We start from the raw sequence: 16513 nt of genomic DNA, 5'->3' as shown, positions 1-16513 counted from the left end.
CCCTGCTCCCCATTTGTCACGCAGGATGGTTGGAGAGCAGCAAAGAGGGCTTTCTGAGCACCCAGCCTCAGACTTCCACTAGAGTCAGAGGTGTACATGATGCCACCTTAGAGGCTCTGCTCACAATGAATTCAAACAGCTGCTGCTTCACCTCTGGGGATCTACACAACTTGGGGTCCAGAAAAGCTTACGGGCCATCTTCTCCCTTAGGAGACCTGGCCTTTAATCAACCCCCCAAAGGCCCTGCTAAGAACAGCATCGTTTGTGGGAACCTAAATATCATCATAGTTTACTAGCAGTTTACTTACTAGCTTACTAGCAGTTTACTTGCTAGTTTACTCACAGGCTGCCTCTGATTGAGAGGCTGCCTCATTACGGGTTACAAGTCATAGTAGGCATGTGCAAGCTCTTGGTTTTAGAGGCAAGCTACCTCTGATTGCCTGATGCAGGGAAGGGCACCGGGACGCAGGTTGTGTCTGTTGTCTTGTGTGCTCCCTGGGGCACTTGGTGGGCCACTGCGAGATACAGGAAGCTGGACTAGATGGGCCTTTGGCCTGATCCAGCAGGGCTCTTCTTATGTTCTTCAGAGCCTATCCTTTTCCCCACATGCCTTCCCCTCTCTGATCCAACTGCCTAGGGGGCATTTTAACCCCCAGTTTGTTTTTCCAGGCTGGTTGCTGCTGCACTCATTTAGGAACTGAACTAAGTCCCATTATAGTCAACGGGGCTTGCTCCCAGGAAAGCGTGGATAGAATTGCAACCTGATAGGGACAAGGGTCGGGCTCGCATTTGTGTCACTTTTGCTTTGAGAAGCTCTGGGTATTGCATGGCTTTAAAATGTGTAGCTCAACATACTTCCACTGCCCCCCTCCCCCAAAGCTGCCAAGCGGGGAAGTCAAACCAAGAAGAGATTCCACCATGACTTGGGTCTCTTCCAGCCCCTAAATAAGATCTAAAGCCCACTGCCCAACCTGCATTCCATAAGATCAGAGAAGCCACTTTTCTTTTCTTTTTTTAAGAAAACTTTTATAATAAAGTTTATTACCACCTTTTAAAAAAATAGTTATAAAACAAATATTCTGCACAGCAGAAACATCAGCACCAAGGTCTCCAAGAGCCCCAGCTTGTGCAAACAGTTTGTCTTTTTCGCTCCCCCCCATTGTGTAAACATGAGAAATGAAGTGTTCACTTTTCACCCCCAGATACAGTAGAACTGCTACAAAATCAAGTTTCTTTTAAAAATCCAGCTGCTGGCCTTCCTTGGAGATGTCTCGTGATGACGGTGTGCAGAACAAAACTGCCAGACAGCTACATGCTTCCCACGACTGCCGTTTCTCCCCTTGGACCAAAGCTTTCCACGCAAATCAACCTCGTCCATCTGGCCTGCGGGCCGCCTGCCCACCTGCCGCGCACGCTTAGGAGGACTCCCGCCACTGGGGTCGTGTCCCGTGCCATTCCCTTGGTCCTCGGCTCATACACGCCGACTTAATGCCAACCTCTCACAACTTAAAAGGAAAAGATTCCAGGTAATCCTTTAAGACCGGGTTGAGGGGGATCTGGCTTAAGTTATCTCTCCCAAATGAGGCCACAATGCTCTTGCGGCAGAGGTCCTGCAAAGAGCGCACACGCTCCTTGCGCAGCGGGGTGACCAGCACCTTTCGCGAAGAGCCCACATAATGTTCCAGCAGCTTGAAGAGGCAGTCAAAGGACTCTTTGCTCCCGTCCAGGTTGAAGCGGCCCCCTTGGAAGATGACCCGAATGCTGGTGGGGCCCGTGGCCGTCTTGACACTGACCGTGAAAAAGCAGTTCTTCTGCCGGCTGTCCCGGAGGAGGAAGGTCCCCACCGGCTCACCCTTGAGCTTCTCATGGGCGGCGGTTACCGATAACGGCCCCCAGTAAAAACCACACGCGTCCAGCAAGGCACTGGTGTGGATGATGCTGCTGAAGTCTGCCTGCGACCGAAAGGTGCGGAAGTGGGTGTCCCGAGGCGTCTGCAGGGTGTTGGCCCGGCCCAGGCCGTGGGCAACTTGGGGGTTCAGAGGGTCCCTGGCGTGGGGCTCAAGGCGACATCTCAGCTGGGCGGCAACAGCATTGTCGAGCGTAACACTGCTATGTGCGACCATATTACAGATTAGACCAGCCGGGGTGGTCTTCCATAGCGTCTAGGGCCAGGGAAGGGTTGTTTTCCTGCAATCCGGGGGGGGGGGGGGAGAGAAAAAAGAAGCCGGGTTAGAATCAGCCAGGAGCAAACCAAAGGCAGAAGCCTCCTAACTTATCCAGAGAACAGACAAGACAAAATTATCTCTTTACCCAGCCTATTAGTCTGTGGAACTCCTTGCCACCTGACGTGGCGATGTATTTCTTAAGGTGATGGGGCAGAGAGCTCGAGGCCTTGCTAGCTGATCTTAGGGACAGGGCTCGGATTCGGAGGAGCCCCTTGGCTGAGAGTTGGCTGCGTGGTCCTAGGCACCCGGTTGCCTGCTTTGGGTGCTTGCTCGCTCGCCTCTCTGTCTCTCTCTTAAGAGAAAGTCACCCAACAGAATGCAAGAATCATTCAGCCTCTTGCAAGTGGTTTTTCTCCCCGCCGCCACAGAGCGCATCAGCAGCCCATTGACGGGAACCGCTGATTCAAAAGCAGCCTCTTTTCCCATCAGTTGATTAAACCCAGTAGCGCCTCATTGAGTGACAGCCAGGAAGGATTTCCAAGATGCTTCTCTGTTCAGGAACAAAGGTGAGAGGTCACAGCCTCTGCCCAAGTCCCTCTGCCCCTTCACTGCCCCTGCCCGAGAAGCAGACCTTCTTGCCCCTTTCTGACTTGGTTTTCATGTTCATATGCAGCCGACCATGTTGCACATCAGAATCACTAAACTTTCTGAATGAATCAATGGTTGGTTGGCAACCTTCAGTCTCGAAAGACTATGGTGTAAACCTACAGCACCCAGTATTCCCAGGTGGTCTCCCATCCAAGTACTAAGCAGGCCTGACTCTGCTTAGCTTCCGAGATCAGACAAGATCAGGCATGGAAAGACTATAGTATAAGCCTACAGCACCCGGTATTCCCAGGCGGTCTCCCATCCAAGTACTAACCACGCTTGACTCTGCTTAGCTTCTGAGATCATGGTATAAGCCTACAGCACCCAGTATTCCCAGGCGGTCTCCCATCCAAGTACTAACCACGCTTGACTCTGCTTAGCTTCTGAGATCATGGTATAAGCCTACAGCACCCAGTATTCCCAGGCGATCTCCCATCCAAGTACTAACCACGCTTGACTCTGCTTAGCTTCCGAGATCAGACAAGATTGAGCATGTGCAGGGTAACAATACGGGGCTCTAAAAATTGAAACGCAGGAACAGCTCCGCTCCATGCATGGCGCAAGAAGTGCACCCACTCCCTTGGGACGTCCAGCGGTCTGCGCCTTTTCGAAGGACAAGACCCGGGACACCAAAGGCTGAACCTTCTGCAGCTTGGGGTCAAATCTCCCGAAGCGGACACAGCCATAAGGATGAATCAGTTGCTTTACACAAAGTGACAAACCACGCGCACACCCCGTGTGGCTTTTCCAGGCATGCCAAGTTACTGATTAATCCTAGATGGTTCTCTTAGAAGAGACCCGACCCCCCCCCCCCCACTTCTTAAGAGAAGGCAATAACCTCACCAAAGTACACACAAATCAACTGCTATGAATCCTCAAGCATTTAGTCCACTACTCTTGGTTAGTCTCTCTCTCTCTTTGGAAAAAAAAAGAAATTGTGTGCACCTTAAGTGGTCCAGTTGAGATGGCTTCCTATTATTGATATCTCTTTCAGCACTGGGGGCCAAATCCCTCCACCCCCCCACCCCCCAGCCAAGCTGCCTGGAGCCCAGCAGCGCCAAGCCAGGCGTCCGTCAGCCATGCTCAATACATCTCCCTCACCTGCCCTGACCTTACTGGCAAGCATAGATTTATCCCCCCCGCCTGGTCTGGTAGTCGTTTTTTATAGATCGGTGCGTTCTCAGAAGCCAATTCTCCCAGGGACCGGGGGGGGGGGCGTGTGCCCTGTGAGGTTGCCCGCCAGCTGGGCTGCCAGGAAGGCCAGCAGAGGCCACATATCTCGGCCCCTGGAGGAGCAACAGGGGTCCCCTCCACTAGGCTCGCTGTTGTGAAAAGCAAGTCTCAGGGCTGGGCAACGGAGAGTAATGCACTGAGTCTGAAATGTTGTGGCATCACAGAACCAGACTCCAGAGGGAGACTTGTCCAGTCTTGCTAGCTTATTGCCTGCTCTTCTGTCAAGGTCGGGTGAGGGCTCCTCCATTCCTGATTAGCCTGGTTGAAGGCACCCTTGTCAGCTGAGTTGTTGGCAACCTCAACTAGCCCAGCCATAAGGCCATGTGAGGTTACCACCTTGGGTACCAAGAACTCCTAGCACCACGGAGGGCTACTGAGTGCCCCAAATGCACAGATCTGACCTCCGGGATCCAAATCCGGCCAGGAGGGGGCTTCCTTCCAAGGAGGGAGGCCCTCACAACACTGTTTGCCAGCCAGAGAGCCAAGAGTTCTGGGCTACTCCTGATGCCTCCATTCTTCCCGCAAAAAATAACCCGCAGCCCAGCTGCCTGCCTTAGTTTGGGGACGGCTGTTCTGTTGACACACAGGGGTCCACTCTGCAACAACCCCAGTGCAGCTGCTCAATTTCAGCAGCCGCACAGCACAATATGACCCCAATAAGATGATAAATTGCAACTCTGCTACCTGCTGGAATGGAAAAGAGGACAAGACCCCAAATTTAAATTGGGGGGGGGGAACCAAAGGTTCCCAGCCTGTTTCCGGGGCAGTGTCCTCATCAGATGGCTGTGTAAATGGACAGGAATGGGGCCCTTTGGGGGGCTTCCTCAAAAGGGGACATGACAAAGCCGTGTTCAGCAAAGAAGGACCAGGAGCCACGATCCGGGCCGCACAAGCGTCCCTTTCCCGCCTGCTCCAGATTTGGAGGACAGCTTGGCTGGGGGAGGGATTTGGCCCCCAGTGCTGAAGGAGATATCAATAATAGGAAGCAATGTAAACTGGACCACTTAAAGTGCACACCACTTGCTGGGGAGGGAACTCCGGACTGGACATCAGCCAGGTTGACTTTGCACACCCCGTCCAAAGGGGGGTCCTGCCACTGCGCCACTTTGGTTCCCAGGGCTGCAGTGGGGGTGGGCTGCTTCTCCACCAGCGCTCAGAACCCCAAAAGTCGCTCAATTCGGATTGGAAGAGGTTATCCAGATCATGGGTAAGGGGTTTAATTTGAATTGTGGTGGTGGTGGGGGGGGGGTTTAATCCAGATTGGAAAGGTTAATCTGGATTGGGGGGTTGATCAGAATTGGAGGGGTTAATCCAGATTGTGGGGGGTTTAATCTGGACTGTGGAGGACTTGGAATTCAGATTGTGGGAGTATTAATCCAATCTGGAGAAGTTAATCAGGATCGTGGGAGGGAGAGGTGCAATTCAGATCGGAGGGGGTTAATTCAGATTGGAAGGGTGAATCCAGATCGTGGGGGAGGGGGGAGGGTTGAGTCTGAATTGGAGGGGTGAATCCGGATTGCGGGGAGTGAATCCGAACTGGAGGAGTTAATCTGGATTGTGGGGGGTTTAATTCAGATGGTGGGGGGGATTAATCCGAATTGGAAGGGCGAGTCCGGATCGTGGGGGGGGTTCAATTCGGATCGTGGGGGGCTTAATCCGGAGGAGTTAATCTGGATCTTGGAGGGTTAATTCAGATGGTGGGGGCTTAATCCGAATTGGAAGGGCGAGTCCGGATCGTGGGGGCTTAATCCGAATTGGAAGGGTGAGTTCAGATCATGGGGGGTTCAATTCGCATCCTGGGGGGGCTTAATCCGGAGGAGTTAATCTGGATCTTGGAGGGTTAATTCAGATGGTGGGGGCTTAATCCGAATTGGAAGGGCGAGTCCGGATCGTGGGGGGTTCAATTCGGATCATGGGGGGGCCTTAATCCGGAGGAGTTAATCTGGATCGTGCAGGGTTAATTCAGATGGTGGGGGGGCTTGATCCGAATTGGAAGGGTGAGTCCGGACCGTGGGGGGTTAATGCGGCGCGCGGGGGCGGCTCACCTCCTGGCTGGCTCAGCTGCAGGGCGAGAGCGGACCCCGCAGGGCTGCTGCTGCCCGGAGGGGGGCTGCCCTCCCCCGGCCGCCCCTGCTCCTGCCCGCCGCCGCTGCCCGGCAGGTCCTCGGGGGCATGCTGCGCTGGGGCCGCGGAGCCTCGTCGCGGGGCTGCTGGCGGCGGCGGCGACTCTCCTCTGCCCGCATCGCCGCCTCTGGTGCCTTTTAACGCGCCGCTCGCTCGGCTTTTGCTGCGCTCCGGCTCCGCCCCGCCCGCCAGGCGTTTCCGCGAAAACACGTGTCCAGAGGGAGGGACGCTTTCGCTTTCTCCAGCGCGGGCCGCAGGGCCCCTGGGCATGGGCAGAGCGCGGGGGAACGAGCCCCTGCTCCAATGCTGGCTGGGAAGGGGCTGCCCTCCCTAGGTAGTCCTGATGATGGACTAGATGACCTCCAAGTCCCTTCCAAGTATCATTCTGTGAGTCGAAGAGGACCAGCCCCTGCCCCAACAGGCCCCACTGTCTGGGAAGGGGCTACCCACACTGCACAGTCATGGTGATGATGGACTAGATGACCTCCAAGGTCCCTTCCTATTCCACCATTCTATGGGTCAGAGAGGACCAAGCCCCTGCTCCAATAGGGTCCCCAGCTGGAAAGGGGCTGCCCGCCCTGTGCAGTCATGATGATGATGGACTAGATCAGGGGTGCCCAAACCCCGGCCTGGGAGCCACTTGCGGCCCTCGGGGGCGTCCAATCCATCCCTCGGGGAACTCCCAGTTTCCAATGAGCCTCTGGCCCTCTGGAGACTTGCTGGAGCCCATGCTGTCCCAATGCAACTGCTCTCAATATGAGGACGACTGTTCAACCTCTCACCTGAGCTGTGGGATGAAGGCTCCCTCCACTGTTTGCGGTTTCATGTCTGTGATGCAGCAGTGGCAGCGAAGGAAAGGCCGGCCTTGCTTTGTGCAAGGCCTTTTATAGGTCATGAGCTATTGCAAGACCTTCATTCATTCATATAAGTTCCATCGCTAATAAATTCATTTATGTAAATTTATTCAAATTTTAAATGTAAATTAATTAATTTTTTTTCCCCGGCCCCCAACACAGTGTCAGAGAGATGATGTGGCCCTCCTGCCAAAATGTTTGGACACCCCTGGACTAGATGACCTCCAAGGTCCCTTCCGACTCTACCATTCTGTGGGTTGAATGCTGTACTGCTAAATATGCTGACTTAGAACTCAGCCCCGTTGAAATGAACAGACTTGCTTCTGAGTACATAGGATTATGACATTGTGGGGGGCTCACAGCGCACACATGGTTGGCAACCTTCAGTCTCGAAAGACTATGATATAAGCCTACAGCACCTGGTATTCCCAGGCGGTCTCCCATCCAAGTACTAACCAGGCCTGACCCTGCTTCGCTTCCGAGATCAGGCATGTGCAGGGTAACAGTTGCTGCATACAGAGAGTCACCAGCAGTTGCTCCTGGAGGGGGAACAACTCATTGTTCTCCTACCAGGGCCGACCAGTTCAGAAGTGGGGCAAACTTCTGAGTAAATCTGCTCCGGACTTGCTGCTTCAGTTGGTCTTTGCACAACGGAGTCTTATTTCCAGATGTTTCAGTTCTGAGATGCATGAAGGCAAACTAGATGACAGGACTCCTGGGCATGTGCAGAGTGCATTTTCCTCACAAAGCATCCCTAGAGAGAGCCAGGTCTTTGGGAGAAGTGGCTGAAAACACCTGCCCCGATAAGAGTGGGATCCTCAGCATGTGTGCTGACATATACCTCGCAAGGGGGCTCACTCCTGGAAGCCCTGAGGATTCAAGGAAAGAGCCCAGCACAGAAGTGTCACCATTACCTCATCCTGTTCCTGGAAGTTGAATGCCACACCCGTTCCTCGTCTTGAAGGGTCAGTTCCTCTTTTTCCGCCCTAGTCATAATAAGCAGAATTCTGACCAAGTTGTAGATAGAGAAGAACAGGCTTGATTTCTAGAAACTGGATGCAAGAAATTGATATGGAAACTCCCCCCCCTTCCCAGTTCTGGAAATTACTTCCTCTCGTTCCTGATAGCTGGGGATTCTCTCTCATTTTCAGGGCTGAGTGAAGTGCACTTTGCACCTGCTCAGAGGCAGGACATTCCTGGAAGCACTAGATGGAGGGCAAACCGCCAGGGGTGCCCTGTGGGCTTCTGGTTGGCCCCCGACAAGCCAGGTGCTGGACTCACTGGGTCTTTGGTCTCATCCATCAGAGCTCTTCTTTCCATCTTGATGGTTAAATATAATTTGGGGGGTTATCGGTGGCTTCGCTAGAGGAATGCGGCCACACCGGGTGGTGTGCATGGGATGTGTGTGTGTGTGGGTGTGACGCTACTACTTGACAAAATTTTTGAAATCTTAGTGTTTTCCAGTAGCACCACCATGTTATATATCTAGTGATACGTAAGCTCATGCAGAACGCAGTGAAACAAACCGTGTTGAAATATGTTCTGTCGAACATATGTTCTGTCGAAAGAAATATGTTCTGTCGAAAGAAACCCGTGGGGATGGGGCAATGGGATATCACCACACCCACTGACCAGGGCATTGCCCTGCCCACTGCACGGGAAGAAGTCCGTCATGGGGTGACCCACTGGCCTCCCGCACTGGGTGATGCAAGACCCTAATGACGCCATTGGGGGTGTCATGCCTTTTTCAGCCGTTACTCAGCAGTGTCGTCAAAGGTAGAATTACCATGTTTAGAAGCAGTCTACCTCAAGGTCCCTGTTGCTAGGCTTTGCTTCCCAGAAACTGACTGCAGCTGGAATTAGGATGCTGGGGTGGGGTGGAGGGCTTAGGTCTGATCCTGCTGTTTCTGAGCTCCAGAGAGCAGGGAAGGGCTTGCTTTTGGCTCCTTCACAAACCCAGCCTGCGTCTGGGACTGCTCGGCTTTGCCGCCCGATTTGAGACACCTGGGTATCACTTTCCATTCTTGAAAACCGAGGACCCAAAGGAGAACCAGACGGCAGAGGTGGGGCTAAAACTGCAGAGTAGGAGGGAAAAGAAAGAGAAAGAAAGTCTCTTTCTAGTCAACAGTGAAGATTCTTGGTACAATACTCATTTTGGCTCCCAGCACACACACACACACCGGACAAATTTGAAGCAGTGGGGGTGGGAGAGACACAATCCTATGTGTGTCTACTCAGAAGTCACATTGTGTCCAATGGGGCTTACTCCCTGGAATGTGTTCTAGGATTGCAGCCACCGTTTGCCACCAATCCACAGATGTACAAAAGCAAAGCAGACTCTCACCAACTTCCAAAAACAGCAGTGGCAATCACAGGCTTTGCTCCAGACCTGAAGAGGGCCCAGTGTGCGGGCAGGATGGTGTGAATGAAAGCAGGGCAAGCGTCTTGCGGTGGGCCCCAGTCGGGAGGACTCCGACACTGGAGGTGGTGCATGCGCTCCTTTCCCAGCGCAGACGGCCCTGACTCCGGGAAGAGAAAGTGAGAAGAGATTGCAGGGCCAACCTCAAAATCCCCAGGCACCTGAGGGCATTGCAGACGTCCCTGTAATGGTTGAAAAGCAAACTGCGGCAAGTGTCGGGAAAGGCGCGTAGAGAATGGCTGGCTTGTGTTGTGAACATTGCTCTTAATGAGACAGGTGCAGAAATAAGGTCTGGCTAGCATCAGTGGGTGACGTCTCACCTCTTTGGATGCGTAAGACCACCCTGTAGTCAGAGGAGGGAGAGGTCCTGATCTTGGCCTGGGATTTGCTCCCCCTCCTCTCCCGGCGCATGACATTTTCTCCCTTGAGGATATTTTCCCAAAGCTCACCCAGACCTCTCCAGAGTCTCTTGCAACACTTGCTGTGATGGTAACCAGGATTTTTACATCATGACTGCTGGGTTATCTGATACATGATCAGTGAACGGATCTGGGGAAGGGCGCATGAGTTACACGCAGACTGGGAGGGGGGGAGGGTAACACCAGTAGGAAGCCAGCATTTGGAGAGGCACTTTCCTCTCTGCAGATTCTCGCAACCTCCTGATTTTAGAAATGGGTTATGTCAGAATGCCAGATGAAAGGGAGGGCACCAGGATGCAGGTCTCTTGTTATCTGGTGGGCTCCCTGGGGCATTTGGTGGGCCGCTGTGAGATACAGGAAGCTGGACTAGATGGGCCTATGGCCTGATCCAGTGGGGCTGTTCTTATGTTCTTATGTAAACTGCCTTTACTTGGCCTGTTCTTCTCCTGGCTGCCCGTTCAGCAGGACTCGGAAGGACTTTGCTCTGCTTAAGACTCTGCCTGGCTGCTGCCGGTCAATGACTTGATGGCCCCTGTCCTGCCTGGCAGCTTCCTATGTGGGGAGGGCCCCTATTCTGCAAGCAGAACACCAAGGGCCTGTCTTCCAGTAAAAGGGTCCAGCCAGCAGAGCTGGAAAAGGCATTACTCTGCCTGGACCTTAGAGAGCTGGTTCCAGTTAGAGAAGCCGGTGGGGCCCCCCCCCTCACTGGGGGCAGCTTTATGGGCTCACTGCTTACCTCCCCTCCTTTTCTCGACATGCGTGCCGTTTCATAGAAGCCACAGGTCTACTTTCTTTCATGGCTCGGCCCTTCTCTGAAAGCACGTGCCCCAGTTGTCACTCCCTCCCTGCAACCTTTCATTTTCGCTTTCGGTCCCAGGGCTCTTCAAGGACAACAGAAAGAGGCAAGGAAGGAACCAGAGAGGCCGAAGCAGGGCTTGTCGTTCAGATGTTGGCAGCAGCAAATGGAACATACACCTTGGCCCCTACCCCCACCCCTGGGAACAGGGGAGGCATCAGGTAAGAAGGAAAAGCATCAAAATCAAAGACATTTGCCGGCCTGAGAATGGCAATGGCAGGTATGTGAGATGGTGCAGGTGTGTTTGTGGCCTTTCCTATTGCCCCACAGCTGCCTTGGGGGCACATCCCTAAGTGCACTGAAGGCAGGAGCCAGCCCGAGGACTGAGCTTGCTGGATCAGACCAGCTTTTCACCTAGTCCGGGGCTCTGTCCCCAAGAGCCATCAGCCAGGTGCTTCTCAATGCTTGCAAGCAGAGGGCAAAGGTGATGGAAATCTCCTGATGCTTGTCCCCTGCACCTAGTAATCAGACAGGCAGACTGCCTCTGTCTGTGGAGGTTCCACTTAGCAGCCCTGGCCAAAAACCAATGCCACTGATTTTCCTTTGGCAAATGCTTTTAAAAATAATAATAAAAAAGCAATCTGTGGCTATTGTCACATGTCTTCACACGCGGAGAATTCCACGCATTTCATGATACATTGTATTTATTGTCGGTCGCCAAGCACTCTCAAAATAGTCAGAGGCGTCTCCTCTCCTCTTGGGGAGGCCGTGCATGCTCTCTCAGGCACTCGGTGTTCCCAAATGTCATGAGTTGTTCCACACAGTAAATGAGTGTGCAGTTCTTACTCGCTCGTTCCCAGGAATCCAGATGTCTTTCTTCAAGAAATCTGCCTGTGGCCCAAAGCCGAATCCTTCTGAGTCTGAATAACCAGTATCTGGTTCATGAGAAACACACAAATACACCTGTATACACCCTAGGTATACGCCGTGCTCTTGGTTTGGAAGTGACTGCTTTGTAAACACTGACTGGACAGCACCTGTGCTGTCACCCATCATTTTTCACTCTCACACACCTCCAGGCGCACGCCTTTTTTTTAAATGTGAGGCACCACTGCAATCTTGTCTGATCTTGGAAGCTAAGCAGGGTCAGGCCTGGTTAGTACTTGGATGGGAGACCACCTGGGAATATCGGGTGCTGTAGGCTTATACCATAGTCTTGCGAGACTGAAGGTTAACAACCACCACTACCTGTTCCTCAGAGCCTTAAGTTGCTTGGGACCAGGTGCTTTGGAGAAGTGGCTTCTGCTGTGTGAAGGCCTTACTCTGAATGCCACCGTCATCCACTTGGCTAGAATCGGAAGCAGGGTGGGGTCCAGACTGTGCATCCAATTCCATCCGGTCACCCAGTGCGCCCATCCTCTGCTAAGGTTTAAGTGAACCTGCTCTGTGGTGCTTTCCGTTCAGTTGCCTTGGGCGGGTGCAATGCAGGATACAATCCTTGGCACACTTGCCTGGGAGCAAGTCCCACTGGACTTACGTCTGAGGACATGCATAGTATCAGGCTGATATTTATCTGTGAGCTATGCAGGCCGGGGGTGGTCGATCACCTGGCTCCAGCAGCGTACCAAGGTCACTTGGCACTGAGCCCATACATTTTTGGCACCCCCATGACAAAATTATTTTCAGTATATAGTCGTGGCTTAAAGCGAACAATAATAACGGCCCGAGAAGAAGCACAAACAGCAAACATTCAACATTATGAAGTGAACACACACACTATATTTATTGGATTTATACCCCGGCTTCCTCCCCAAAGAGCACCCAAGGCGACTAATAACAATTAAAATACATAAAAGACAATACATAAAAGCTATCAAACATAAATAAAATAGACAATAAAAGCCATAAATAAAACAATACAAATAACAGCAGTGATAAAAACCATCAGTTGAAACATGAATTACTAATTTTAAAAAAAGCTGCCATCATACCCTCTTAATGGGCATAAAAGTCTTTCTGGAATAAAAATGTCTTCAGGCCTTGCCAGAAGGTGAACAAAGAAGGGGCTGTTCCCTGCTTAAAGGGGTGAGCATTTCACAGGCGCCACCACCGAGAAGGCCCTGTTCCTTGCCGACATTCCCGTAACCTCTCTTAATGCCAGCACGACCAACAGTGCCCTCTCTGATGACCGAAGACAGCTTCTGTGACTGTCCCCCTCATGGCAGGATGCAGCGCATGTCCATTGGCCCAGCTGCATCGGTGCTGGAAATGCTGGATAGGATTGGGCCGTCACGAAACCAGCAAGGTTGAGATGGGGGAATCCAGAAAGGGAGGGGGGTGGAGGTTTGAAAAGAAGCCTGGGGGAAAAAAAATGCTACAGGCCTTGGTTTTAATCCCAGTTCCAAGAACATTCATCTTCCACCCAGGACATGCAAATTGCATTTCTGAAGAAGCCAGGGCTAGTGCAAGAGGGTTGCTCCCTCCCTGGCCTGCAATTTCCCCAAAGGCCATGTGAGGAATGCAAAAGGAAGGGGGGAACAAACAAACAAAAAAAACACAAAAAAACCCTGCAGCTTTTTGGGTGTCCACTTCTAGATCTTTCCCTGTCCTGCTGAATCCGGTGGACCCAGCTTATCAGAAGAATGCAGAGGTCTGGGGAGAGATAAGAGATTTGAGAATAAGAGCAACTCTCATTCCTTCCTGGAAGGAGACTGGCGGGGCGGGGGGGGGGGAGGACTATGTACCCTTATTGGGAAGGGAGGTCCATTTAAACCTGTGACTTCCTTTTGAGTCAACGTACAGGCCGAGGATCAGGCTTCCTGCAAACATGCAGACAGGGGGCCTGTTTTCCAGACCGCTGTCAGATCTGTGTGATCCCCCCCCCCCAATAAAACCACCAGTCCCTTCTCCCCCTTGACTCACCTCCAAGATGGAAAATTTTGCCCCGCAGGCAAGACTGGAGGCTGTTCTCTGCGGTCGGCTTTCAAGTTTATTTATTCATTTAAACCACATTTATAATCCCAGGCTTCAAGAAAATATTCTCTGGGCAGTGCTGGATACTGTTGCTGTTAGACTGAAGGCAGCTCTCTAAGCAGCCGGGGGTGGGGGGGCTGCAAGGAGCCAGACTGACTGGCAGAGGCTGCCCCATGTGGAGTGTGCTGCAGTAGTCTTTCCTGGACGCTACCTGGGAATAGGACGCCTGCGGCCAGATCATGGCTGCAGCCCTGCTTGGAAAAACCAGGCCTGACCCAGCCAAGGAACAGATCGAGATGCTTTACCCTGCACCTCGTCTGATCTTGGAAGCTAAGCAGGGTCAGGCCTGGTCAGTACTTGCATGGGAGACCGCCTGGGAATACTGGGTGCTGTAGGCTTATACCATAGTCTTTCCATGCTGGATTTCATCTGATCTCGGAAGCTAAGCAGGGTCAGGCCTGGTTAGTACTTGGATGGGAGACCGCCTGGGAATACCGGGTGCTGTAGGCTTATACCATAGTCTTTCCATGCCTGATCTTGTCTGATCTTGGAAGCTAAGCAGGGTCAGGCCTGGTTAGTACTTGGATGGGAGACCGCCTGGGAATACCGGGTGCTGTAGGCTTATACCATAGTCTTTCCATGCCTGATCTTGTCTGATCTTGGAAGCTAAGCAGGGTCAGGCCTGGTTAGTACTTGGATGGGAGACCGCCTGGGAATACTGGGTGCTGTAGGCTTATACCATAGTCTTTCCATGCCTGATCTTGTCTGATCTCAGAAGCTAAGCAGGGTCAGGCCTGGTTAGGACTTGGATGGGAGACCGCCTGGGAATAACAGGTGCTGTAGGCTTATACCATAGTCTTTCGAGACTGAAGGTTGCCAACCATTATTTTTCACCTACCTGCCCCTGCTCTTCCTGAATTGGAAGAGGAAGAGGGGACTGGTGTGGGAGAGAGGAGAGCAGACAACTGCCCACCTGTTGCCATCAGTGTGTAGGGTGCTTTACTGGAAAGTTAGTCCCCTGCCCTGAGGGACTTACAATCCAGATATTGACAGAAGGGAAGCAATCGAGGCAGGGGGAAGGGGGTGAAGGAGGCAGGGGGGTACACATGCAATTAGATGCACCTGGGCTGCAGTCCTATACACCTTATAGGATTATCCAGGCGTAGGTCCTGGATAAGTCAGTGGGACTTGCTTCTGAGGAGACATGCATAGGACCCACTTAGTGACCATGAGAAATGGGACTTCCGGCAGGATAATCTGGTTTGCTCCCTGGGGCATTTGGTGGGCCGCTGTGAGATACAGGAAGCTGGACTAGATGGGCCTATGGCCTGATCCAGCGGGGCTGTTCTTATGTTCTTAAACTACAATTCCCAGGAAGCCTTGCAGGTCTCTAGTTATCTGGTGTGCTCCCTGGGGCATGTGGTGGGCCGCTGTGAGATACAGGAAGCTGGACTAGATGGGCCTATGGCCTGATCCAGTGGGGCTGTTCTTATGTTCTTAACTACAATTCCCAGGAAGCCTTGCAGGTCTCTAGTTATCTGGTGTGCTCCCTGGGGCATTTGGTGGGCCGCTGTGAGATACAGGAAGCTGGACTAGATGGGCCTATGGCCTGATCCAGTGGGGCTGTTCTTATGTTCTTATGGGCAGGATGCCAGAGGAGGGTTCGAAGAAGGGATTTGAAGCGTGTGGACAAGGAAGGATTCTAGCCATGGCAGGAGGCCCTGCCAAGCAGATGGGACAGCCAGGAAGCATGACTGGGCGGAGGCACCTGATACCGAAGGATGGGGGGGGGGCCCAGGCTGGTAAATAATGAAATACAAAGGCTCGGGTGTGGGGGAACATCTCTGATGAACATCTTCACCTCGAGTCTCCTGCACGCTTCTGCTCTGTGCCCCTTTGCTTCCAATCCAGGGAGTGGGGAGGAGAAGAAGTGTAGCTCATGCCCTGCTGTGGAAAGGGGGGGGGACATTTGGCAGCCTCCCAGGTGCCAGGACGTCATGGATTGGATACTGAAAACAGCCCTGCCTGCCAGATGTTTCCTGCCATGCAGATGTTGCAGCCTTGGAGCCTCGTCCCACAGAAGGGTGACAGAGTGGGAGAAACTGGCTCTGAGAGTCCTGCCTGCCACTCAGGAGACCTACTCAGCCTGAGGGAGGCTTCTGACTTTCTTTTTTGGAGAGGGAGGGAGAGGCTGGCCTACGGAATATCTCAGTGGCTGATCTTACCATCAAAGCTGGTTCTGTTTCCTGAAGCTGGTTTCTGATCCCCCAGAGAGATTGAAACTGTGGTTTGTGCCTTTTTCTTTTTTCTTTTCTGAAAAGGCTGATTTCAGGGAAACTGAGCCACAAAGAGCCCTGAAACTCAAATATCAGCCCTGCGTGTGGCTGGCAGTCAAATTGCTGAATTCCTCAGAACTCCTGGTTTCTAGGTCCCAAGTGTCAAGGGACGCCGAAGCACAAGAGCACTGGGCTTGGAAAACTCTGCACTGGGGTCACTTCTGTGGATGGCTCTATTACAAGAGGGAGGGAGGGGGGAGTGCCCTGATCTTTGCTCCCCAGCAGGGCTGGTTTTAAGCCAGCTCCCAACTGGACCCAGTGCCTAAGGGACCCCATGCTAGGGTAAAAATAAAAAAATAAATCAATATTTTTACAGCGACTAAAACATGGGGTTTCGGAACTCTTAACTTTTCAAAGGCAATTTCCCGTTTTATTCATTTACTTGTAGGCTTCCATGGATGCCATTTTATATTAAAATGTGCTTAGATTAATTAATTAATTGACAGTATTTAATTAATTATTTAACAGTATTTAGATCCATTCGGCCCATGAACTCCCAGGCACTTTGAACAGCACATTTCCATTCTACCCTAGAGATATAAGGTC

At 52.4% G+C, this 16513-nt stretch overlaps 2 protein-coding genes across 2 annotated transcripts in view; both read right to left on the bottom strand.

The window, feature by feature from the left end:
- Positions 1–1048: 1048 nt before the first annotated feature.
- On the bottom strand, positions 1049–6328 carry SOCS1 (suppressor of cytokine signaling 1). Its single transcript, XM_066640898.1, has 2 exons — positions 6092–6328; positions 1049–2187 (listed from the first exon to the last, which is right to left on the bottom strand). Exon 2 carries the CDS (start codon positions 2121–2123, stop codon positions 1500–1502), a length of 624 nt encoding a protein of 207 aa, XP_066496995.1. The 5' UTR covers positions 2124–2187; positions 6092–6328; the 3' UTR covers positions 1049–1499.
- The window catches only part of LOC136663894 (zinc finger CCCH domain-containing protein 7A-like), a 22430-nt gene continuing 11668 nt past the window's right edge, over positions 5752–16513 (bottom strand). The window contains exons 9-11 of the mRNA XM_066640860.1: positions 9369–9543; positions 6092–6432; positions 5752–5789 (exon numbers count right to left, since the gene is read on the bottom strand). Of these exons, the coding sequence (XP_066496957.1) occupies positions 5752–5789; positions 6092–6432; positions 9369–9543 (554 nt within the window). The remainder of the gene's footprint in view (positions 5790–6091; positions 6433–9368; positions 9544–16513) is intronic.

Source organism: Tiliqua scincoides, chromosome 13, assembly GCF_035046505.1.
Source record: "Tiliqua scincoides isolate rTilSci1 chromosome 13, rTilSci1.hap2, whole genome shotgun sequence".
In the NCBI taxonomy this organism is placed as follows: domain Eukaryota; kingdom Metazoa; phylum Chordata; class Lepidosauria; order Squamata; family Scincidae; genus Tiliqua; species Tiliqua scincoides.
The sequence above is the reverse complement of the archived record's forward strand: the minus strand, read 5'-3'. Positions and strand labels throughout refer to the sequence as shown.

Excerpts from the sequence above, each read along its gene's own strand:
- SOCS1 (XM_066640898.1), bottom strand. The coding sequence starts at position 2,123 with ATGGTCGCACATAGCAGTGTTACGCTCGACAATGCTGTTGCCGCCCAG.